We start from the raw sequence: 26,067 nt of genomic DNA, 5'->3' as shown, positions 1-26,067 counted from the left end.
GGTTCTGTCGTTCAGATACTGTACAATCATATAAATATATAAAATATAAGATCTGCTTTATAATAATATAGGATAAATAATTAAATTCGAAAAGTATTGTGTAGTTTCCAACGTGTACATACTGCATGTATACTGCATAATTTACACAATTATGGAATATACAAACTAAACTACACATTTTTTCATTAAAGATGTTTTTGCAGCATTTTGGACACAACACATATAATGGAGAGATACAGCATGAATGGAGGAATTTATTGAATATAATGTGACAAGATATCTGAAAACAGTAAATGTTTCAAAAATGTACCTAGCTAATGGGAAAGTAAAATAAATAACAAAACACAATATGTGCAGTATATCTATGTCTTTATTAGTAAAATATAAAGCAACTTTGGAAACATTTTTGGTATTATTTTTATGGTACTCTGATTCACTCACCTCCACCACAACCAAGTAACATATCATGACTGATTTTGTTTCCAAAATACACAAATATATTATCTAACATTTATTCTGTAACAGGGAGTACACAGGGTATAGGTCGTCCTAACCCTTATTACAATACCTGGGTTTTTATTAAAATTATTATTCTTACAATTAAAAGCTTATCAGTGGAGCTCTTTATCCAACCCTGACTCCATCAACAGTCATATGTGTTCTCCTTTATTCCACAGAATCCGCTTTGTCCTGTGTATTAGGTCTGGGCTTAGCCAGGTTGGCCCTAACCCGAGCTTGGTCCACAGCATCCAACAGGTTTTTGGAGTCCAGTGCAAGTGTGTGAGCAGCAGCCAGCATCTGCTTTTGGCAGTCTTCCTTCAGTGATGTTATGGAGTTCTGCTGGGCTAGTCGCATCTTGTTAATCAGATCCCCTAAATCCTTGTTCAGCAGTTTCTTGGTCCCCTCGATCTGAGATGAGGTGAGAGAACAGAACATATAGTATGAGACAACGTGGTTGAACATTTGTTGGAAGGATTAGATCCCTTTGAAACAAAAAGTATTGGAAGATGTGAGGTGTAAGCGACGTTTACCTCTGTGGTGACAGAGGAGTGCAGCGAGGGCAGAATCTCATCAACACTTTGAATCAGACTGCGGAGACTGATGCCCACCGTCTGAAGGCAGATGAAGAAGAGGATTGAAAAAGTGAAGGCAGAGAGAGATCAGAATTTCCATGACCTTGTAGCATCCACCATATTTGTAGTTCGACGAGTTGTAATTCTAAAATAATAAATAAAAATAATGTCATCACAGTGTATATGACCTACTTTGACAGCCTGGGGATACTCAGAGACAGGCAGGCTGTTGACATCGTTCTTCAGCTGGACCACCTGTTTAACCATTGCCATGACGCCAGTGTAGACCTGGTCATCTGATCGATCCAGTTCAGCTGTGGGACGAGACTGCAACACAACAAGACACCCCCTCACAATCTGTGACCAGGTGTAAAATTACGGTAGCTCCTTTTGTCTAAACATAAAGTTCTTTTTATAGATGTTGTAATATTCACAGGCATTTTCATCATAAATGTATAGAACAGTATTTTTACCTGTGTGACTGTTGGAGGCTTCTCTGGAGGACCTGATGAATACAAACAAAAATCACTATATACACACGCACATTTTCTATATCCACACACCTTCTGCATACATATCTGACACTGTGTGGACACTGTGAGCCTCCAGTAGGGCTTTTCATAAGTCATATAGTGTGTGGAGAAAATATTGGACTGAATGAATAATAACAGCATTTGTTTTTCAAAGCACACAATCATATTAGAAAACTGACAGATGAAATTAGGACTCACCATTTTCTGGGCTTTCTTTAGAAGGCTGCGAATAAAAGAAGGCAATAAGGTATAAGGTTTCTTTTTATTTGATAGAATTCATTCAAAATTCAGGTCAGGTTATTATTCTAAGCTACATTTCTACACAGATATAAAATAAAGTTCTCAAGGTTACTGTAGCGATGACAGTTGTTATTACACACTGATGAAATGTTGAATAGACAGTGAAATGTTGAATGTTGGCAAAGTTCAGTAAACTAGGTACATTTTTTACTGCAGCATTAATAATAATACTGGAAACACAGTCACATGAAGGTCAAAAGTTGCTGAGAGGAAAATTAAAAAACAGGATGTTTTACCATAATGTTTGACTCCAGTCGCACAACAGGGTCCTAGACAAAAACACACATGTGCAATTACTGTATTTACATATTGTCAGCGATCGGACCATTTCACCACTATTGTTGGCTCTTTGTCATGAGTGTTGTAAAGAAGTGTGTGTGTTCTTTCCCTCACCAGATGTTTCTCCTCTTGCTCCAGCCACTGTTTATCCATCAGCATATCTCTTCTCTGTCTTTGCAAAGTGCTCTCCACGTTTGCTCTCTCGCGCTCCCACACCGACCTGCTATCTGTTGCCTACACACACACACACACACACACACACACACACACACATTGGACTTGGTGTTGTTATTTATGTGTGTGTGTGTGTGTGTGTGTGTGTGTGTGTGTGTGTGTGTGTGTGTGTGTGTGTGTGTGTGTGCGTGTGCGTGTGCCTGTGTGTGTGTGTGTGTGTGCGGGTGCGCGTGCATGTGCGTGTGCGTGTGTGTGTGTGTGTGTGTGTGTGCGTGTGTGTGTGGCGGACACCTGCATATTTGAGGCCCGAGGAAGGGTATTGCCTGGCAATCTTGGCGGCTGGAGAGAAAGAAAAAGAGGATCACTGCTGGATTTCAGCTACATTTATAGGCAATGCTCAATATATTCCCACCAAAAGAATAACAAAGCAGGTTAGCTTTTAAACATTTATTTGTGAAGTCAGCTTTATCAGCTGCTGTAGTAAAGTGAACAAAGACGTCTAGTGGTCGTCTGATGATGCTGCACCGTGTCAGTCTCAGCTACTGGCATATTGTACCTTGGGTGGAGGATCTTTGAGGTTGGGGGCAGCTGGTGACCTGCTTTGCCTTGCATCCAACTCCTGCTCCATTTCAGTCCTGTGGATGTCACTATCAAACACACAAACACCAGCACATTCAGGTAATATCCTCGTGTCAGGAAGCGCGTGGGAAAAAAAACAGTGCGAAAACCAGCAGGTGGGTTGTGCTGTTTGTGCACCTGAGGGAGCAGGCGAGCTGGTAGAAGCTGGGCCGGGCGTGCGGCTCGTAGGCCCAGCAGCGGGTTAGCAGGGCGTAGAGGGTGGGTGGGCAGTGCTGGGGTTTGGGGAGCCGAACTCCAGACTCCAGGTGGTTGATCACCTGACCGTTCTCCAGCCAGAAGAATGGCTGCTGAGCCAAAGAGAAGATCTCCCACACACACACGCCTGGTTAAACACACACACACACACACACACACACGGGTTGTTGTTGGGTGTGACCTCCTAGTTTCTGGTTCAGTAAACAAATGAAGTAGGAACATGTATTTCTCACCAAACATCCAGACGTCACTGGCTGTGGTGAAGCGTCTGAAGTTGATGGATTCAGGTGCCATCCATTTGATTGGCAATCGACTAATAGTGGCTGTGCACAGAAGAGAAATGCATAATAAACACCCGTCTGCACTGAGATAGTGGAAAAACTGATGAGACATAAGGTTGCTCGTACCTTTATAATACTCTTGTTCGTCAATGTATCGAGACAGGCCAAAGTCGCCGAGCTTGACGCATTCAGGCGACGCCACTAAGACATTTCTCACTGCTATGTCTCTACAGGAGAGGACAGAGAGGATGAATTACTTTGTACTTTGTACAAGGAACGCTTATTTTGGAAAGGGCCGGCGTCCCTAGTTTTTCCAGGAAATGAGGCACAAATACACAGAGCTGTGTTACCTGTGCACCATGCTGAGACCCTCCAGGTAAGCCAAGGCTTTGCAGATTTGCACACAGTACAGGATTAACGTTGCATTGGTCAGGATGTACTGCTGCTCCACCAGATACTTCCCCAACTATCAGAACAAAAACAACAATAATAATAATACTGCTGGACAATAATAATATTAACAATGATAATAAAGATTTATATCTACAGTATTTCTCAATAAAGGCATTATATACTTCAGTATTTATTTACTTTTCTCTCACTTTCTGAGTTTACAGTATTTTTACAGGAATATTGTGAAATTACACTGAATTAGGCACAAACAGATGAACACAAAGTAACGCACCTCTCCGTGACTATACAGCTCCATAACAATCCAGACAGGATCAACTTCAATGACTCCAATCAGACGCACAATGTGGGGATGGTCCAGGTTTTTCATTAACTCTGCAACACAAAAACAGGAGCTACAGTTTCTACCCTATTGTTAGATTTGTAGTTTAGTTAAGTCTTCATTCTACCAAAGAAACAGCTTCAGAGTGTGTACAGATTTTTATATGTAACAATAATATGCTCAATTTAGGGTTTCTGTCTCTACAAAATATCTAATTCTTAAAATAGAAAAACACATTTTTGTCTTGAAAAGCTTGTGACTTTATTCTGTGCATTAAACCAGCCACACACACACACACACACACACACACACACACACACACACACACACACACACACACACACACACACACACACACACACGCATCAAACTTTAGACCACAAATAGAATGACCACTTTATGTTCCATACACAACAACACACTAGACCATGAAAACCACTTTACTTTCACTTTAACCACTGAACTCTGCAAAAACATCTCACCAGAGTTTTCCATAGCATTAATAAAAAATAAAAAAATATGAAAGCTTTATCACTTTTGTCTATTCATTAGCAGCACTCCAAAGAGCACTTTTATTGTAGATATCGAGGCACTTACTGGAAAAAGCAACAACCCACTGCATTTCATTTATTGCTCAGACGAACAAACGAGTTATTGTTTAGATGATGAGACAGATGTTTCACTAAAGCAGGGGGTGAAAACACAGGCAGCATTAAAACTAAAAACTAGCTTCAGTCGGTCAAGAGGCTGAAATTACCAGGATGTTTATCAAAACAATTATATTATTGTTATATTCGTTCAGAAGAACAGAGCAAAGCCACCTTGAAATAAGACTCTACATATATAAAACATCAAACAAGATATTTTATTTTATTATCCTAGATTATGTCTATTTTTTCATTTAACTGAATCGTTTAGTAATAACTGATCATTTTAATCTGATTCATCCTGATCAGCGAACGCAAAGCTCTAAATGTCCGTCGCACGATGTTTGTTGAAGTATGTCTTACTGTATGTTTCTGGGCACCCAGAGATTTCTTTGGTTCAGTGCTACACGTGACTCTCGTGCTCTTGTGTGCTCCCGAATTGCCAAATTTCGCTGTATTTATTCATCACCTTTGACCGTGACACATTTTTTTTCACTGTCATTCAGCTCAGGAAACACAAATACACGTTTCACAAAGCCACATCCACTTGACAGGAAGCGGCTTCGCTCAAAGTCTGTCTGCTGAAACAAGCAAAGCTCTGAGATGTTTCGTGTTTCTCGTCGCTGACTGTTTGACATCCGCAGGGTCTCTCTGACAAAGGAAACGGTGCGTCGCAGTTTTGCTGACACTGCCATGAGAAATCTCTGCACGAACCCCAGCGACTGAGACGAGATCACAATCACTGCAGCAGCAGCAACGAACGTACTCACCGGCCTCGCTGAGAAACTTCTCCTTCACGTCTGCTGAGCAGTCCTTGCAGGTTTTGATCGCTACGTTGACCCTTTCACCTGTCTGGAAACACACACATGCAGAAGAATGTAACTGTATGTGAAAATTCACTGTGTGGACTTTCAGTATTTTGCCAATAGACTACAGCATAAATTAAGCTAACTCACTGGGCTTTTATAAACTCCTTTGTGGACCTCTCCAAAGAATCCCTCACCAAGGATCTGGCCAACATCAAGGTCGTCTCTTGAGATTCCATTAAGACAGGTTTCTCTTTCTAGAACAAAACATGAGAACATTTGGAATTTCAAACGATTATTTTAGAAAACCCACTCATTGGCAGAAGTTCCCATCTTCCGCAACGCAAACACAAGCAGCAATACAAAATGCATAACGTAACGAGACACTGTACGCCATCACTTCCTGCTGCTACCACTATGCATCTATTCTGGTGCTTCGAGATTCCACACTTCATGTGGTAAACATGAGGCTTTCTTACAGTACGTACAAGAGGTTTACAGCAAAAAAAAAATGCTGTGATGCAAAATCTATTTATACTGTATTTCTGCACTTTTACTGGTTGTGTGACTCTGTGTCACACAGCTGTTGGCTTATGACATTTGTATAACACCACTGCTAATTGCGGCAAATAGCAATTTTATCTTATTTAACACTCTCATTAACACTCACACATTTTTTTGATGTTATGAATTGTTATGAATGTTGTTTCTTGGATGCTGAGGAATAAAACACTACTCACCACCACACTTTCTTCCGCCTTCTGGGATCTCAGCATAAATGTCCGAACCTGAAGTGAAAGTCCAAATCGCTATTGTACAACTGCTTGACTGAATCTTTGGTCTCATTAATTTATCTGTACCTTACCTTTATCAGAACGAGTGGGACCATCGCTGAAAGACAGACAGAGACATGTGACCGTTTGAAAATGAAAAACACCCAACCACAACCTAAAGAATGAGCCACACGCATTCATTAACTACAAACCTACGACCACAGTGGAAAAATGTCTTTGTTAGTAACCTCCAAACAAAATTTCAAATGCCACTTTCCAATATGATTCATCTAACTCACCGCTTTGGAATGTCAGGCAGTTTTGACCGACAGTGTCTTCCTGGAAGAAGCAGAGGAGGGGTGTAACTGTGCTGCAACTCTTGCTTATTGTATTTATTAACATACTTTGTGGTAATATTAGGATGTAGCTTCTTTGTAAAGGTCCAACAGCATTATAAACATGATTCTCAGATTTGTGAATAAAGATCAGTTAATAATAAAATGAAATAGAAACTGCATGATTTTGAAAATCTATGCATTTGTTGTCAGTGTCATCATCAAACCCACTGCACCTTTGTTGGGTCTGACAATGAGCGAGCTCTCGGTGCCATGCAGTCGACAGTAGCCGTCAATCAGATCCGCCATGTTTTCTGCTATTGCCAATGAGGAGGTGTTCACTGACAGCGGCTGCAGGGTTGAACACAGAGGATCACTTTGCCATGACAAGTACAGGTCAGGTGTCAAGGCACCATTTTAATGTGTGAAACTGTGGCATGTGGTTGAAAAAAAGGACTCTCTCCGGGAAGTCACTGCACCCATTCAAAATAAAGTAAGCAGTACTGGCATAAACACAAGGCTTTACTTTTAACTACTGCTTTAGGAAATTTGTGGTTACCTGTTTGGCTCCATCTATGTGCACGGTCAGCAGAGCCCGGCCGTCGCTCTCCGAAGAGCAGGAAATACTGCGCACCTTCGAGAATGTGGCCAGACGGACGGGCTGCAAATAAACAAAAATATAAAATTAGTATTAATAAAGATAATAGAGGAAGAAAATTATAAATAAAGACAAATGTAAACAGCAATATTATCAACAATACAAGAATAAAATAAACCAAAATTAACAAAAACAGTGTTTAAGCTCACTGTCAGATTCTCGTTTTGTTGACTGATGCCTTCAGGGTCGATGACCAAATCTATTGTTAGACTCCAGCTGTGCTGTAAACACAGGACGCATACATATAAGAGTAAAGTGCATAGACAGAAAACAGCTGAAAATATTCAGGCCAGAGGTCACGGTTGAAATGTTCAGAGGCACATTCTCAATCACATGAATCTTAGAAGCGCCAATAAACACAAGCAGCATCTTGTTGTGAAACTGTGAAACTGTGAAAACACCCACCACCAGCTGGCAGGCGAACGTCTCCTGCGTGTAGCTGTAACACTGAGCCAAGGTGCTGAAGAACTTGGCCATGCACTGGTCCTGGTTCAGCGTGGAGTAGCCCTGAAACGTCTGCTGGATGAGCCGGCGCAGGTGCTTGGACTGACGCACGCACACGCGTTCGGGCTGAGGGTTAGTACACGTTTGGGGAACTGCACTGTGCACATCCTTTGTTCCAGCGTCTTACCTTCATGTTATTGATCAGCTCTCTGGGAAAGAACAGGTGCAGCCCCACGTCCTTCCTAAAGGAGGAAAGTCACACGTGTGCACACGCCACAAAGACTGTATGAGCAGTGTCACAGCCATAGTTACGGCCTGAAGGAAGGAGAACATTGACACTAATCAAAATGGGGAACAAATGTGATAGAGAACTTACTCTAATAGCTCAAAGTTGGACTTTTTCTCTAGTCCATTTGGATTCATGTCTTTGCAGAATCTCCTGCAAACACATTTAAACCAACACGATTAGATATTTCACAAAGACACAAACCACAATGGTTGCACTGCACTGGTTCAGCAAACAAATACACCTTCTCTGTTTATTACAAATGTTGTAATAAAAAGTATTACCTAATTTCCAGACAGCCAAGTTGTAAAGCCATCCCGTCGCTGACTTTGGAGGCATACTGTCTCATATAGTCGCTTCGTACCTAGTCAGAAACACACACACACATACACCTTTTATTATATTATATGATGTTATAAACATCATCATTTATCCATTTCTCTCCACTGACTATAAAACCAGTCTTAATTATATTCTGGAGTTCATCTTAAAGAAGACAGACAAAAAATCACACTTGATGAAATAATAATAATGGGAGGTCACAGACCTGCTGATAAAAGTAGAGCATAGTCGTTCTGTCATCTTCAAATTTCTCCAGGAAGTTTGATGGGATGTATCTGATCCTTAGGTCGTACCTGGACAAATGAACATTAAGCGTTTGTCCTGCTGGATTTGTTTCTTTACAAAATAGCACATGTATTTTAGACAGATTTGGAAACATATTAGATTCCCACTGGTGTTCTTTTGAACACTTATTCCACGCATTCCTTGAAGTGCACGCAAAAGGGACGGAACCAACCTCCACTCAGCTTCCAGGTGGTGCTGCTCGTAGCGCTGGGTGAGATCAGACACCGTCGTGTCTGGGTGCAGCCAGTGCATCTCTGAGGACTTGAGGTGCTTGAGTAGGAGGCCATAGCAGAGGCTGTTTTTTATGCCTGGACCCACACAGCCACTGGAGAGAACTGCATTGATGATATCCTGAGAAAGGAGCAATAAATAAAAACGTAGTATTTTTACTAAACAGTAGTACAGTAAAGTACTCTACAGTGGTGTGTGGTAAAGCGTATACCCTGACGGCCCATCCTTCCTCACAGCGAACCAGTTTGAAGTTCTTCCCCAGGTTGGAGCTGTTGCTATGGAAACACACTTTGACGATCTTCACCGGGATAACGCTGTCCCTGGCGCCCGCTGGGGACGCGTCGGTGGACTCTGACTGGCTGGTGGAGGACGTGCTCCTCCAGTACAGCGTCTTGGTGTCTCCCGACATCGCCACGCTACTGCACACGGACATACATGGCCGTCACGCCTAGGAACACTTTTTCACGGCCTGCCTCTCCCTCGTCTCGTCTAAACGCAAGCGGTTCTGGAGGGAGACAGACCGGTGTGGAAGTCAACGTCACGGCAGAAAACTGCTTCTCCTGCGACCCCTCCGTACTCACCAGTCTTGCACAAGCTCCTCGAGTCAGCGGCCAAAATGTAGTGTCAGTCAAAACAAGGCCAGTGTCTGCCGGAACCTGATCACATTCATGTTGGCTTCATCTCATAACATGCTGAAATAAATAGTTTAAAAAACTGTCAAAACAAAGTGTTTGGCAGATTGGTAGCAGACAAACAGAAAGGAGAAAAGCCGAAGCTGTGCCCTGGGGGAGCGCACATGAATAAACGAAAGAGGAAATGGTATTTACACGCAAATAAGGAAGTTGAGAGGCAGCTAACAGAAAAACTGACAGAACAGATGAAACTGCCCCGTCACTCTGTGCCCCACACGCACAGCAAAACTGGCTTTGCACTAAGACACGGGGCCACAGCATCAGGAGGCTGGATGCTGTGGCCCCGGTTAGGTTATTCATTTTCTAACTGTATACAGTGAGATGGTCGCTGTGTGGTTAAGAGCTGGTGATCTGTGTTTTAAAGGTGGCAAACGACTAAGATCACTATTTACACTTTGCTTTACACACAGTAGATGAATGTACAGTGCGACGTCCTGTTACGAGCCTCGGTTTTTCACACCCGTAGTGGAGCCCAGTTTGTTTTCGATCTTTATCTTTGAAGCATGATTCAGTTGATTTGGTGTCATGAAGCTAGATAAAAACATAGTTCTGAGAATCTTTTCAAATACAGATCTAGAAAAAGTCTGTAACATTTGGGCTGGTTAAACTAAATATTGAAAGGAAAACTACTGTTACTTCTATTTCCTCAGTTGCATGTGTACCTACCATTAAATATTACGATTTTCACATTTATCGTTTTCATGATTTCATTGGTTCTTGAAGTGTGCAGTCACAGCATGTCACTGTTATGGCACCATGCTCCACTGTCCGACAGGGGGCGATAGAGACTAGTTGAACAGCTACTGTCACATCACTAATCTCTACATTCACTCTACAGCACATTAGATCAGACTAGAACTATGAGCTCATTCACCCCGCAATGACATCTTTTAAAATGTTTTGCAGTTACTTTCGCTGTAGACGTAACGATGCGTGTCAATATACGCTCGCCGCTCAACATATTAAACATATTGAAAAAAATCGATAACAGGGTTGGAACAGGGTTAATTATTATTTCAATGTCTGACTACCGTATGAGGCCTGTCTGCAGTGTCCGGTTTAATTGTCTTGTTAGTGATTTATGGGACGGTCCTGTTTCAGCAGCGTCCAGTTTTCAAATACGACAACTGTAAAAACGGAAGTAATGGTTTACTTTCAAAGTAAAAATGCTGAATAAAGCATGGCAACGTAACAGTGTGCTTTGAATTACATTTTAAATATTTCTGAATACTGTATGCTGTGTAATACATTAAGTTAAATATTTTTACTAAATAGAGAAATGATAATATACAGATTAGCCATAAATTATCCTATTTAGCGTTAATATAATTACAATTGAATAACAAGAAATCTAATTAAATTAGAAAAACAACAGCTTCATCTTCCGGTTTCTTAAAACATTTAATTCAGAAGATGATAAAAAAGAACTTTATTGGACCTTGTTCAGTGCACAATGTAAACAAAGCCGCCACGCTTTTAATGTGAAGGCTGTCAAAGGAAGTTTTGTTTTACACTTTGTAAATTGACACTGGTGCTGTTGCTACAGTTGTGCACAAGCAGAGGTGATGCCAACATCCACTGAGTGACACACACCCCCACACATACAATAGAAAACTGTCAAAGGAAGGAAGCACCTCTATTTCCCATTTCCAGCTCTGTTTTTTCTGCTGTTGTGCAGTAGCAACCTGTCTGACCCAAACACTGCGTTTTGATTGTGATGTTCAAACAAGGCGGGGCTGAACCTCCCGTCTCGTTTTAAACGAACTGCAGGTCGGATAGCGCAGTACTGCTGCTGTTGTTGTTTTACAACATCACGGGCTCAGGCATGAATTCGGCCGAACAGACCATAACGTGGCTCATATCGCTGGGGGTCCTGGAGTCTCCCAAGAAGAGCATCTCGGATCCAGAGGCTTTTCTGCAGGCGTCACTGCAGGATGGAACCGTGCTGTGCCGCCTGATGGAGCGACTCAGACCCGGGACGGTGGACAAAGTAAGTGGATGGAGCACACTGTGAGTGAAAAAATACCCGAGGACCACGCATCAGGCTTCACAAAACAGCTGTGCGCAAAAGTTGTAGATTAAAAACATCGTGCAGTCAATATTACTTACATTGAAATTGTGTGAACAAACCCGTTTAGGATACATTTAAAAGAATGAGGGATCTATGATAAGAAAGAGAAATACAGTAATGTGATCATTTATTTATTTGAAAGGCAGCGGCTGTTTGTCTTTCATTTTACCCTCCTCCATTTACATTATTCGCCATAATGTTGTTATTGGTCATATTATGTGCATGGTCTGCAATAATCCATACTTGTCCTCCAAAACTGTAATTACTCAGTTTTAACTTTTTTTAAATTTTATTTGTCAGATAGATTATATTTCTACTATATTTCATATTCAGTTTCAGTTCTATTCATCCTAAGACAAAACTGTAAGAACTCCTCTGATCATGAGGCACCCCAAAATGACCTCACCATAACCTCCACTGGATTGCATTTGCTTGTGTATCCTGATGAAGTGAGTGTAGGCACCTTTTCAGTCCTCGCGGCGTATGCTTTTTAGAAAAGGATTAAATCTGGAAACTGGGAGACATAATCTGTACATATTAGTTGATGCCTACAGTAATGCTAATAATACTCAATATACATACAGTGTAATCTAAAAGTGCTCATTTAATTATTACATTATTATAATGTAATAATTATTATTACATAATAACACTATTATTATATACTATTATATACAATATTACTATTATATTGTGCTTTTCTTCGCTGACCACCAGAAAATCAAAAAAAGTAGGGTGTGAACAGTTTTTTTTAAAGATTTCCCATAGGTTTTTAATACTGGGGCTTTATATATTAAAATTATCTCTCTCTCTCTCTCTCTCTCTCTCTCTCTCCCTTCCTCTCTCTCTCGCTCTCTCTCTCTCTCTGTCTCGCTCTCCCTCTCTCTCTCGCCTCTTTCTCTCTCTCCCACTCTCTGTCACACACATACGCGACCTGATTACGTCATATCCTTTGGCTTATCCAACTTCCCAGGAAGATTGTAAATCGGTGTCAAAGTAGCATCTGTTAATTTGTAGCTACAACACAACAAGTTTTGTTCAAAATAAAAGCCTAATAATTGCTATAGAAAACATCCTGTTAGAACTTTTGCCATCACTAATCTAATTTTGCTAAGTCACCGGTCTTAAGCGAAAGTAATGTAATATGTGTTTTATGTAAGTAAACATATAGCAGAATAATGATTTCTGATTATCGAAAGAAAAAAACATGCGTAATCGTCTGCAATTAATGTTTTATTTTGAAAGGTAAACCCGGAAGCGTACCTCAGGTAACTCGCTTGATCCTGACAAGCAGCAAGTGGCAAGTGCACCAGTGACGCCTGGAATAAGACTGTGTGGGAGCGAAGCACTCGCTCTCAGTTCATTAAATCGCGATTTAAAGATAATCTGGTGACTTGTGTTTTTTGTAGTTTTTCCAGGAACCGAGGAGCGACAGCGAGTGTCAGCGGAACATCAGCGAGTTCCTTCAAGGCTGCGGGGCTTTCGGTGTGGAGGTGAGTTCACGCCAACACACCGCTCATGTGTCTCCATTCCACAATAAGCGGCGTCCAACGCGCTCAAAGCAAAACGCAGTAGCGTCAACAGACGCGTTCCTCGTCTAAACCACCGTAAAAACCGAAAAACCGCCTCTGTTTAGGAACTTCAACTGTGTCTGAGCGTTGTCTTTATCCGTTGACTGCGTTTAACGGCACGGAGAGCAACGTTCCTCGCGAGCTGTAACGTTGTTGTAATAAGCAGTAATGGATACAAATAAAAGTTATGTGATATAATGTATAGATTATGCCCCCGTTACTACTTCAGCTACTTCACAGACAGCTGTTTCATTTCACGGGTATAAAAAACAGTGGATTGAATGTATTAAAGTAAAATCTAGCGCTTGAAATAATTAATTAGGAAACTTCAACTTGTAGTGAAGTAGCAAATCCTTGTGTGTACCCGTGGTAACTTCAAGTTTCTGTGGTACTATATGTTCTAATATATATCATAGTCCTATATGCCCTAGTAATTCTTTATCGATGCCCATAAGCCCTAAATGATCACGGTTTGTAGATTCACCAGGTTTGTTCTAGTTCTATTCTAAAAGGATAAAGTACTGATAAAAGTGTATTGTGCTGGGTAGTGGTTTATTGATTCTTCACTACCTGACATCCCAGGTGTTGTCATCTGGTGTGAGATATGAATATTTAATAAATCCATTAATGAGCCCCTTTAAACGAATGCATTTCCAGTAGAACAGCATGAGATTATTTGTGTCTGCATTATTTAGCTGCCGTGTCCAAAACATGCCAAGTTAAGCAGTCACTGTTGCTGCACAGGGATGAGTTATGGTTCATTTGTAGTTATGGAAACAGGAGGCGGAGAGAAGTGCGGACAAGCTGTTTTAGTTTCTGCCGTGACTGTAGTGGTGAGCCTCTTGAAGGAATGAACATATTGTGTAGGTCCTACCTTTTTATTTACAATGTAGCTGCAGACCAGTGTGTTGCGATGGTTTATCCTTGTGTAATGAGGCATGTGATACAGGTAATGATTTGGGTGTGATTTGATCAACACTGCAGCACTTGACTGTGGGGATCCTTTGCTATACAGTAGGTAGATCTCAAGAGAAATAAGCTTTCACACAATAATAATAATAATAATAATGTTATCACTGGCAATGATGATGCTAATTATACTCTCAAGTTGGGATCAATCAGTTACTTGTGCTGTTTGTTGGGATTGGAGATGTTCAAATATTTAAATGTTGTTTTATTTTGTAAGTATGTGTATTTTTATCACAGCTCAAAAGCACATATTAGGGTGTGTGTGTGTGTGTGTGTGTGTGTGTGTGTGTGTGTGTGTGTGTGTGTGTGTTAGTTCAGGCTACATCCTGCCCCAGCAGGTGTGAAGAAAGCGCTAGAGAGTAGTTAGAACACACTCAAACACACACACACACACACACACACACACACACACACACACACACACACACACACACACACACACACACACACACACACACAGTATTGATGTTAGCCATGGAAAAAGCCATGGAGTCATTGTAATGGAAAAGTGCATGTTAGGAAACACACATGTTCTGGACTGCAGACATACTGTATAACAAGGTTTGTTCTGGGCTTGGACAATGTTTGGCCTGAATAGATGCTTTAAAAGCGCGAGGAAAAAGAAGTAGATCTAATATAAGCAGATGAAATAGAGGAGAGGAGACGGGTGGGCTGATTTAATGCAACATGCCAGACAGCCAGTGGATTTCCCAATCAAGTTGATTACAGACATGTCAGCCAGGTTGCTGGAAGCCAGAGCCTCCATTACCAGCAGCCCGACTGACTGACATCAGTGTAGTAATTCTCCCAGACAGTCATCTGACAAGCAGAGGACGAGCCAGACTGACCGTCCAGTGGAGAAGGATTAGAGTGGATGAGGGTGTCAGCACGAGTGTGGATGAGTTCTGAGTCCACGATTAACCACCGCTGAACAATTAATCACATAACTGTAGAAACCATCAAGTTGGCCCCTAAACCGATGGGCTGTTGATACCGTGAATTTAACTCGGCCCCTCTGCACCATTAAATCCAGTGCTCCCTATTATCAGGTGACCAATCACAGGCTTCTGTTAAAAGTATGATGTAATTATGTGCTGCACAAACTGGCCAAGAAGATTTAACTACAGAATAGATTAATCCAAGTGCATTTGATAAGTGTTTAGTTAGGAAATATTAAAACATAATTTTGTTCCTGCATAAAAAGCTACGCCCTACATTCTCTTAGTACGGACGTGTTCATTTGAAGCAACATTAAATAAACTATTATTAGCAACCGGACGATCAGTATGGATCATATATCATCTGCTTTACTGGGGTTACTGGTAATTAGCACATTTAGTGATAGTTATTTTGGGGATTCTTTATAGACTCTGATATCACAGTATCAAATGCACTCTCTATCCATTAGTGAGATAGACGAGCTGCTTTGAGCGGCTTTCTTTGTTGCTGGTATTCCACATGTGCTTGTTAGTGTCAGATTTAGGGATCGATCCAGTTGATGGGTTTGTTATGGGGTCCTAGAACCTTTATTCTGTTCACATGTAGCTCAACACTATAGTCATCTTCATTGCAGTAGTGGATAGAAATGCTCATAAAGCACTGTACTCTGGAGCACTGTACACAGGAGTCAATGAGACAGGAGAAAGTGTTTATTAACTGTCGAGTCCATATTGCTTAGACCGCTAATTAGCCTGTGTATGAATCATAAGCGGTGGCTTTTGCATTAAAAGCTGTGTTACAGAACAGTGTTGCTTTGCAATTAAAAATAAACTGGCTTCAGTCTAGGAAAAAAGGAGGATTTACACAGTTCTGGGTGTTCTCAGATGCTGATTTACTGTAAACTCACTCTGTTATACCTCAGCTGAATGCTTCAGGTTCAACCTTCACGTGGTGGGAATGTAGAAGCCAGTCAGTGTGTGTGGTATACACAAGATTAGGGGCTTCAGGCTTATTTTGATTATGGCTGCACTGTACTGTATATATGTGTGTGTGTGTGTGTGTGTGTGTGTGCGTGCGTGCGTGCGTGCATGTGTGTGTGTGTATGTGTGCGTGTGTGTCTGTGCGTGTGTGTGTGCGTGTGTGCGTGCGTGTGTGTGTGTGATGGGGAGATTAAAAGGGGGAGCTCAGACTTTGGGTAATCCTTCTTCAGACTGCACTTGAACAAAGATGCAAACCCCCATCAAACTATGCAGCCCCAGCAATCTAAATTCATCATATCACTAACACCCAGCACATGCAGTTTAAGTTATGATTTTAAAATCAATACTCTATTGAATGGAGTCCGTAAATCTTAATGTTTCACATTTAAATATCTGTGCTCTAGTATATTATGCAGCTTATGATCATTAACACACGAATGTCTGCCTTTCTCGTTACCACCATCTGTGTGATGGAAATGCCAGGAGGACGGCTCTATGTCCTTCCTAATGTCATGTTCTATAAATGTATTATGAATGTGTGGCCATGCTTTTTTCTCCTTTCTGCTTTCCTGCAGCTTCTCATTTTCTTTTTGTAGCTGTGTGTGTTACTGACATTACTCTGCTTCAGCCCTTTGAGGTCAGTGACCTCCTGCAGGGACTGAACTTCTCCAAGGTCCTGAGTTGCCTGGTTCTACTTAACAAAGCTACTGAAGGTGAGTGCACGGCATTCATGTGCAGACTAGTGTTTGGGGCTTATGATTGTGTTTTCATTCGAACTGCTGTGCGCGTGCAGTTGCAGGGGTTTCAGGAGACAGCGTTTGCGTGCCGCATTCCTCCACACTGAGGATCAAGTCCTTTGACTCCCTCAACACTCAGAGCCGCTCCTCTAAACTGCTGCAGCCCCAGTACCGCAGCCTGGTGAGTTACTACGGCAACGGCAATAACATGAGTCACAGAATTAAAAACAATTCGGGGACGGTGACCAGAGGTAGACATTTTTCTAATATCCAATTAGAATTCGTGCACGGCGTCAGCGCGTCCTCTGCTTTTTCCCAGGACATGTCAGAGGGCAGTGGGTGTGGCCAGCTGCTGGTCAAGGCGCGCTTTCCCTTCCAGCAGACCAATGAGGATGAACTGTCCTTCTCCAAGGGTGACATCATCTGTGTGATCAGACAGGAGGAGGGGGGCTGGTGGGAAGGCTCGTTCAACGGCAAGACGGGGTGGTTCCCGAGCAACTACGTGCGCGAGCTGAAAGGAAGCGGTGGGTGCAGCTCGCGTCGCTCCCGATACTGTGCATCATTCATGTCCTTTAATGGATCTTTTTAATTTCATTATTTATTATTATATGTCCGGCAACGCGTGCGACTAATTTTTAATCCAAATGGTTTGTTACGTGATGCAGCTGATTCATACAAGCCTCAATCTTTGAGCAGGATACTGTAGGATACTGCACTGGAGTCAAAACCTGTGCAAAACAGCTACAGAAATAGTAAAGCTGCTGCACTGAGAGCTCTCCACTATTAGATGATGTGCAATGATTGAACACAAACAGTGACGCAATCTTCCTGCAGCTCTGCTTCTATTTATAACAACTTTGTACACCAGGTCCTTTTATTTCGACTGTGACGTTTGAAGGTACTGTAGACCGGCCAGGTTATTGTTGACAGCTAAACCTGAGTGCTAATTTATGGCACTGGCGAACAGTCGACTATTTAATTCACAAGCACAGTAAACAATTGGACATATCAGTGCTGGTCTAAGATTAGGACCATGCATCTGTAAATTTGATGTGAAATCTTCAATAAAGTGATAATAATATTGATCGGATTGTGCGAACAGCTGCTGCCCCGTGGGTTTATGAGAGCCACTGGAGCTCGCGTGGTTCGATTGTGCTTGGTTCTGAGAGGAGGAGGAGGAAGGAAACGCCACTAGCTCACAAAGACAGGAAGCTCCAGAAAGGAACTTCCTGATTTAAGGATTACTGCAGAAAACAAGGAGCGTAACAGCAGCTGAGGCAGGGAAGTCCATTCACTCGACCAGTGGAAGCTGTTGGTGTTTTACTTAGTCAGGTTGAGCTCACAAGTACATTAATGTAGTCATGCAGCAATTGACCGGCCATACACACTGTAATAACAGCAACTAGGGCAGCTAACTGGCTGTCCTACATACTGCACCAACCATAGCAGTGGTCGCCAGCTGCAACTTCATTAAGACCACATTTCATAGTATTAATGAATCCAGGCAGAACTAACTTCCCCTTCATAATGGTTTTGTTCCTGCACAGAACCTTTTTTCCAGCAAATGTCTATTACCGGCAATCAATGAAACATGTATTTGCTTCATTTCTTTTGTAATTGAATCTCTCCCTCCTCCCCTGTCTGTAGATAAGACATTGGACAAGTCCAAGTCAGGGACTCTGAAAAGTCCGCCCAAAGGTTTTGACACCACCATCATCAGTAAGACCTACTACAACGTGGTGAGTAGCCTAAAACTCTATGTGTTTTTCTTGTTTGATGTTGTATTTAATGCAGTGGGAAAAGATAAATCCTTTATGATGGCATAACCTAAAGGCCATAGAATTTATCTCCTCAAGCAGCTTCAGGATTGAACACACACTCAACACTGAATTAAACACGGGCGATCGAAGTTTGTCACTTGTGCGTCTGCTTTTGTCGGCTGTTACGATCAATTATTTTTTATCCACACGTCCAGTTAATGATTGTGTAGCTGTGTCTCTGTGTATTTAAGCACGTGATGATTTGTGGAGCCTGTGTGTGTGTGTGTGTGTGTGTGTGTGTGTGTGTGTGTGTGTGTGTGTGTGTGTGTGTGTGTGTGTGTGTGTGTGCGCGTTGGTTTGTGTGTGTGTGTGTGTGTGTGTGTGTAGCAGATGTAATGTAGGTTACTTCTTCCATTCCAGTGGTTTCTGGGACAGCCGTGCCTCAGGCCTGTCTCTAGTGTGAGTGTTTGTGTGGCTCTAAATATTGCACCAGGCTGTCACAGTTTCTCTAGACAGACCATCTTTAAATCGGAACCTTAGTCTCTCACACACACTGCCTGGAGTCAGAGCTGTTCCCAGACACAAATGCCGAAGAAAATCCCTTATAAATAAAGATTTTGTCCCTCTAAAAGATGCTCTTATAGCTTTAGGACAGAGGTTGGCATTGGTAGAAAGTCTGGGTTTGCACTTTCTTTATTTGTGTGTGTGTGTGTGTGTGTGTGTCAAAAGTATGTCTGCCGTAGTTTTACACTTCCTTTTTCACAGTGTGCTGTTGTCATTGGCTGCCTCAGCGTTCAGTCTATGAGCTCTTACACATCAGTGTTTAATTAGGTAGATATTTGTAGTCTGGTTTTGACTACCTCACAGCAAAATGCCAGACTTCATTAGCAGAAACCCCGTTTCTCCAAGGGTTTCAACGTGTAGAGATGAGTCAGACAAACTGAAAGCTACTCACGCGTTACCGTTCCCAAAGGGTCTGACTCTCCATTATAACTACTCGTTATGTGAGTTTCAGCCGCAGAAACATTTGTGTGATGCTCATAACGATGTGAACAGAATATACAGTAGAAAACATGAATAGAAGAAGTCAGGAGACAATGATTTGTGTGCCAACCGGACTGATACTCATTTTCTTATATATTATATTTATAAGAATATATATTATATATATTTATCAGTAATAATACCCTGTATTTTGATTTAAAGTAACATTATGTTGGAGTTAGGTATTTCAAATCTAAGAATTGATGTGCAAACCTGGGTTCATGTTAGTGGCTCATGTCTCTCTCAGGTTCTACAGAACATCCTGGAAGCAGAAAGTGAATATTCCAGGGAGCTGCAGAGTCTCCTGGGCACATACCTGCGCTCCCTCCACCCCACAGACAGGTGCCTTTTATTCCTTGATTTAATGTCTCTAAATGTGGATATACTGTAGTGCGTCTATATCAACATTTAGAAATATACAAGTCAATATGTAAGTCTCAAGGCTGTATTTTATATTACCCACACCACACATTTGAATTATGAATGATTCCTATCCTTCTCTCCGCTCTTCATTTATTCAGACTCAGCAGCGTTGACATCGGCCACATTCAGGGAAATCTGGAGGAGATCTCAACCTTCCAGCAGATGTTGGTTCAGTCCTTGGAGGAGCAAACAAAGTCAGTCACTCATAGGTTTCTGTGGAGTACAGTACAATATGTTCGCAGTACATGACTCCTAAATCATTTTAAAGCAGTGGTGCAGCCTTTGACGTGACTGGAGCTTTATGGAGGCAGAGACACCTGGTGGTGGATTGAAGCAACACCGTGTTTGTCAGTGCAGTGTAGTCGTGTGTGAACCTTATGCACCCTCGGTTTGTGCAGGCTGCCTGAGAGCCAGCAGAGGATCGGCGGGTTCTTCCTGAGCCTCATACCCCAAATGAAAATCATCTACGTGGCCTACTGCTCCAACCACCCGTCCGCTGTCAATGTCCTCACACAGCACAGGTGGGTCTACGTCTCACGCCTTCTGCTGCTCATCCAATAAAAACATTGATCGCTTCATAACGCTGCGCGTGTCCTGCAGCGAGGAGCTGGGAGAGTACATGGAGTCAAAGGGGGCGTCCACTCCTGGGGTCCTGACTCTGACCACGAGTCTGAGTAAACCCTTCACCCGACTGGAGAGGTACCCAACGCTGCTGAAGGAGCTCGAGAGACACATGGAGGTTGGCTCGAATCTCTGGGATCATGGAAATGAACAACGTTCGTGCTTGCGTTCCCGTCTCTGACTTTCAAACTATTTTTTAGGACCAGCATCTTGACAGAGCTGACCTTCACGCTTCCATGACGGCCTTCAAAAATCTCGGAGTAGGAAACAGCGACACACCCGGAAACACACGTACCCGTGTTTCTGTATCAGGTTGTGAATGGTCTCAGCCGCGTTAATTGTGTCTGTGTGTGTTCAGGATCAGTGCCAGGAGATGAGGAAGAGGAAGGACCTGGAGCTGCAGATTTTAACAGAGCCAATCAGAAACTGGGAGGGTGATGACATCAGAACCCTTGGCCCGGTTCTGCACATGTCCCAGGCCACAGTCCACACGCAGAACTGTCAGGTACCTATCGAAAGAGCTTTCGCAGACTAACTCTTCTGTTACGCAAGAAAACGACCCCTGACCCACAGTTTGGATGAGCGCTGTGCAGGTAAAACTGGTTCTGATCAGCTGGGCCTCGTGTCTTTCAGGAGTCCAGCGAGCGCTACCTCGTCCTCTTCCCTCACACGGTGCTCATGCTCTCCGCCAGCCTGAGAATGAGTGGATTCATCTATCAGGTGCATTTTATAAGAGACCAAAGCACAAGCAAAGCTGTCATTTGTCATTCTTGAAATGGTAACAGATTTTGACTGACTGCTTGTCTGTGTGTGTCTGCAGGGGAGGATGCCTCTATCAGGAATGCTCATATCCAGAATAGAAGATGGGGAAAATCTGAGGAACGCCTTTGAAATATCTGGTCAGTGTCTCCTTCTGATTCCAGCTGAACACGTTGTGCTTTACATTATTGAACGTGAAGGTAATGTGTTTGTGTTTGTGTGGGCAGGTGGCCAGTGTGACCGCATACAGGTGGCGTGCAACAGTCAGCGGGACCTTCAGGACTGGCTGGACCTTCTCACCAAACACACACACACTCCCTCCTCGCACTCACACAAGCACCAGTCCGTCTGTCACACGGTAAGTGTCAGTCACCTGTTCTCCAGCCGCTGCTTGGCCCCCCGCCTGCGTTTTTGACCTCTCTTCTCTCCCCCCAGCTGCCCTCACACCCCGTCACTCCTTCCAGACACTCCGAGTCACGTGGAGGGAGCAGCGGGCACACATACCACACCCTTCCCCATCTGTCCTCACATGGGTCATCACACAATAGCACCCCTGTGTGGGGACCTCTGGAGCCACCGAGCACCCCTAAACCCTGGAGCCTGAGCTGCCTTCGCCCTGCACCTCCACTCCGACCCTCTGCTGCTCTCTGCTTCAAGGAGGTGTGATTCAGTGACGTACTTAAATAAGCTGAGATACATTATGGTATATTATAGAGATCGAGGGGCTTGAGGAGTTCTAAACAGGACAAAACATACATACAGTAACCCCTCCTCATGTGTATCTCTTTGTAGGATATGAGCAAGAGTCCTAAGAACATGAAGAAGCTGCTTCCTAAAAGAAAGCCAGAGAGGAAGCCTTCAGAAGAGGATTTTACCGTCAGGAAGAGTGAGTGCAACAATTACGTGGTTACATAGATTTTCTTATGTCGTATGTGATGTCACATAATGATCACGGCACAAGTGAGGATGCTGGTCTGCGTTGGTGTCTCAGGTACAGCAGCTTTGGAAGAGGACGCTCAGATCCTGAAGGTGATCGAGGCCTACTGCACCAGCGCTAAGACGCGTCAGACCCTCAACTCCAGTGGGTGGACACACACACACACACACACACACACACACACACACACACACACACACACACACACACACACACACACACACACACACACACACACACACACACAGTGCTAACCTGTTGTTCTCTGCTTTCAGCTCTAACGCTCTCTTTTCTCTCCTGTTTTTGTCTCTTCCTTCCACATCCTTAAAACCTGTATGTTCTATATTGATCTTCATTTGCCTCTGAATGTCATCCTACTCCCGTTTCCCCTCAATGTTATTTGTTTTATCCCACACCAACCGTTCAAACTTGTTTTGAACATCGTATTCATGGTTTTCTTAAAAACTGCCAACCTCTGCAATATGGTTTGTCCCAAACTCTGCTCCTCCCCTCATCCATTCATTTTGGTTGACTCCGAACCCCCTGTCTGCTGCTGCTTACTTTATGGGACAGCATGGCAAGGGACTGACCTCATGCACAACCATGTGCTCGCTGACACCAGCCTCACTGTTGCTGGTCTCCCTGGCAACCCGCCTTGCTCTGACCAGTCAGAGGATTCGGATTATGACAGTATCTGGACTGCCCACAGTCACAGGACTGCATCCTTTTCTCGTAAGACATGAGTTTGGTGGTGAAGGACAGTATAGATGGATATTTTAGATGATTTTTGTGTGTTTATTAGCCCATAGTTTTCACCTGTACCCTGTACGTCTGTGCGTACTGTGTTGTGTCTGTGACTTGCTGTGGTTGTGTATGAGTTTACATGTACCAGGTGTCAAATCTACTTTTGACCCATTTGTTCAGTTACTCCCCTCACTAATGAATGGAATTGTCTATTTCAAGTTCAGAGAGAGTTTTCTAAATTAATTTAGTTGCCACACTCAACCTTTAATTCATAGTCATTGTTGGTTCACATTCACGTGTGTGGCTCCAGCTTGAACACAGCTTTTAATTAAAGCTTTAATTAAGCGTTGAAGCTAAAACAATGTTCACAGAACCCGTTCCTCAAAGCTTATCTCTACCGTATCTCAACTCCTTCTCTGTTGTTGCTCTCTTCATTGACTGTGTGTGTAACGGTATGTGCCACGGTTAAAAATAGCTGAAGTCCTTGTCATTGTTCAATCAGGTTCCAGCAGAAAGGATGTTCACATGTTGTTCCCAGAGGAGGAGAAGATTATAGTGGAGGAAACCAGAAGCAATGGGCAAACTGTGGTGGAGGAGAGGTGAGATATTCACTGTGCCACAGAAAACTACACTGATGTGAGAAATGACCTGCACTGTAGCAGATACCAGGTCTGACAGAGCTGTTCTGTCCATGTAGGAGTCTTGTGGACACCGTGTACAGTCTGAAGGACGAGGTCCAGGAACTCAAACAGGTGCGTCTGTGGTTTAACCCATCGGTCCAGCAGTTTCCTCTTCACCTCTGCTCGCGCTCACTTGTCCTCTGTCTTTCACCTCGTCTCCTCCTCCAGGACAACAAGAGGATGAAGAGGACGCTGGAGGAGGAGCAGCGAGCGAGGAAAGAGCTGGAGCGGATCGTCAGGAGAGTTCTGAAGAACATGAACGACCCAACTTGGGACGAGACCAACCTCTGAGACCAGCGCGCACCTGATTATTACACACGAGACCAATGGCTAAATTGTACATGACCAAGTAACCTATGAACTGTTGTTCAACCCGTGTGAACAGAAGCTGCCAACACTTTCCACCTGTTTCAATCATCATGGTTACACGTGCTAAAAACTCTGGACCAAAAGTGAAACCCTGCCAGGAGATCCCGACCAACCTTAAAGCTGTGCAGCCACGTTACTGCAGCTTCCACTGAGGACACGGCGTTGGTCAAGATCCTTTGTTTTTCCAACAGCCGTCTGTGGAGCAATGAGTGATTACTTTGCATTGTTATTCAGTGTATTCATGTATTTATTGGACCTTTTTTGTAACATTCACTGCTGCCAGGACAGTATTTAATTACCTGACTGGCAGTGAGAACAGTAACTCTATATCGGTTTATATACTGTACGTTAGTGATGTCAGAGCAGTAAGCAAAACACACATCTTTATTTTACTCAGTTTTTTACAAACAACATTCTATTTAAAATGAAATAATAGTAATATTATAAAATGAAACGTGTGCTATTCTGTCATCAACATGAATCTGACAAACCACACATATGTTTGGTTTGTCTGTTATATGAACTACATTTCAAATTTTAAACCCAAACCTACCAGCACTTCTGTAAATGTGACCGTGTGTGTTTTAAAGGATTCGATGAACCTCTAGGTAACTATATTTACTGAGCTACTGTACCTCACTGAACTATGTTGATTTATTTATTGGCTCCACGTTGACAATCAAGCCACTCAAATGATTGTTTGAAAGCTGTAAAATGAATATGAATGATGATTAACTTACACTGGTGATGTTTTTTTATCCTGTCAGACCAGTAAGAAATGCGTAGTTCCTGGAAAACCATCTCGCTTTCATCAGAGGGAAGCGTAAGGGACCACTTCTCAGGAACGAACCATCAGGAAGTTTCAGCTTCAGATCCGCGCGTTTCAATTTTCACATTCACTGTAACGGTGACTAAGGAATTTCACGGCCATAGACCAAATATTTGAGCCAAAGGAGCCTTAACCTGAGCTGAGCTAACACTGCAGAGCAGCTTCACTCAACTTAACGCAAAAGGACCCAACCAACAAATGCAATGAGTTGATGCTAACACACTGAATTCTCTAGTGCGCTCTGCCACAGTGGAGATCGTCATGGTCGTTACGGCCTGTAACTAAGCTCTGTGTTCTTTCTTTTTCATGTCCAAGCAATACAACACTGGGGAATCCTTTCTGTTTTTTATGTTTTTTACAGTGTCAATATGCAACTTATTGTGAAATGATTCTTATTTTTCTATCTGATTGTGTTCTGATTTGTAAAACTTATTTTCTACGTGACCTGACTGATCACTCTGACGATGATCTGTACATAGAGGCAGCCTATTTCTGAGCAGTGGTAGGAGGAGCCACAATGAGTGGAGCTACAGTATGTAATACAGTACCAGTCAAATCTAACTTATGTATTTAACGGAAGGTGGGTCGATGTGTTGTGTTCAATCCTGACAGTGATAAACTTGAATAGACTAGCTACCAGAGTAATTCCCTCTATTTATTTCACCCGCGTGTCCGTCAATAAAACCTTGAATCAAACTCCTTGTTCTGCATTAATTCTACAGCAGTAATGGGCTCAATGTTTGTGTTTTAACCACTTTGTCAGACACCCACTCTCAGCACATGGCTGCCAAAGCGGCGAAGTAAACAAGTTTTATTATTGTAGCTTGGTGTCATGTTTGTGGGTGAAACAGTGGGATGTGTGAGATGAGGAAGGAGCCGTGCAGCTGAGGCAGCGCTCGAGGTGGAGAAGGCTGCTTTTCTACGGACA

At 42.8% G+C, this 26,067-nt stretch overlaps 2 protein-coding genes across 5 annotated transcripts; one reads left to right on the top strand and one right to left on the bottom strand.

Moving 5' to 3' along the window:
* Positions 1-352: 352 nt before the first annotated feature.
* LOC114851144 (protein-tyrosine kinase 2-beta-like) lies at positions 353-10,830 on the bottom strand. Of its 3 annotated transcripts, none has more exons than XM_029142741.3 (31): positions 10,738-10,830; positions 9,596-9,706; positions 9,226-9,519; positions 8,956-9,134; positions 8,704-8,791; positions 8,441-8,520; positions 8,247-8,309; positions 8,058-8,112; positions 7,832-7,972; positions 7,576-7,647; positions 7,328-7,429; positions 7,005-7,119; positions 6,733-6,772; positions 6,526-6,551; positions 6,401-6,448; positions 5,811-5,917; positions 5,625-5,706; positions 4,160-4,260; positions 3,825-3,940; positions 3,601-3,701; positions 3,427-3,516; positions 3,116-3,320; positions 2,916-3,006; positions 2,651-2,698; positions 2,300-2,419; positions 2,143-2,175; positions 1,805-1,829; positions 1,547-1,578; positions 1,266-1,400; positions 1,032-1,112; positions 353-909 (listed from the first exon to the last, which is right to left on the bottom strand). In XM_029142741.3, exons 3-31 carry the CDS (start codon positions 9,445-9,447, stop codon positions 667-669), a joined length of 2,841 nt encoding a protein of 946 aa, XP_028998574.1. In that variant the 5' UTR covers positions 9,448-9,519; positions 9,596-9,706; positions 10,738-10,830; the 3' UTR covers positions 353-666. The 3 variants fall into 3 exon arrangements, with proteins under 3 accessions (XP_028998574.1, XP_028998576.1, XP_028998573.1); XM_029142743.3 differs by having other exon boundaries at positions 9,226-9,433; XM_029142740.3 differs by lacking the exon at positions 10,738-10,830 and having other exon boundaries at positions 9,596-9,829.
* Positions 10,831-11,323: 493 nt separating this feature from the next.
* arhgef7b (Rho guanine nucleotide exchange factor (GEF) 7b) lies at positions 11,324-25,835 on the top strand. Of its 2 annotated transcripts, XM_029136545.3 has the most exons (22): positions 11,324-11,696; positions 13,187-13,270; positions 16,865-16,949; positions 17,030-17,154; positions 17,293-17,497; positions 18,621-18,712; positions 20,025-20,119; positions 20,299-20,394; positions 20,599-20,721; positions 20,801-20,939; positions 21,022-21,081; positions 21,180-21,326; positions 21,455-21,541; positions 21,642-21,720; positions 21,808-21,938; positions 22,016-22,240; positions 22,373-22,466; positions 22,572-22,661; positions 23,091-23,249; positions 23,764-23,860; positions 23,959-24,013; positions 24,110-25,835. In XM_029136545.3, the coding sequence occupies exons 1-22, from the start codon at positions 11,532-11,534 to the stop codon at positions 24,230-24,232; spliced, it is 2,556 nt and encodes an 851-aa protein (XP_028992378.1). In that variant the 5' UTR covers positions 11,324-11,531; the 3' UTR covers positions 24,233-25,835. The 2 variants fall into 2 exon arrangements, with proteins under 2 accessions (XP_028992378.1, XP_028992398.1); XM_029136565.3 differs by lacking the exon at positions 23,091-23,249.
* Positions 25,836-26,067: the final 232 nt, after the last annotated feature.

Source organism: Betta splendens, chromosome 2, assembly GCF_900634795.4.
Source record: "Betta splendens chromosome 2, fBetSpl5.4, whole genome shotgun sequence".
Classification (NCBI taxonomy): domain Eukaryota; kingdom Metazoa; phylum Chordata; class Actinopteri; order Anabantiformes; family Osphronemidae; genus Betta; species Betta splendens.
This window is presented reverse-complemented; position numbering and strand designations above follow the sequence as displayed.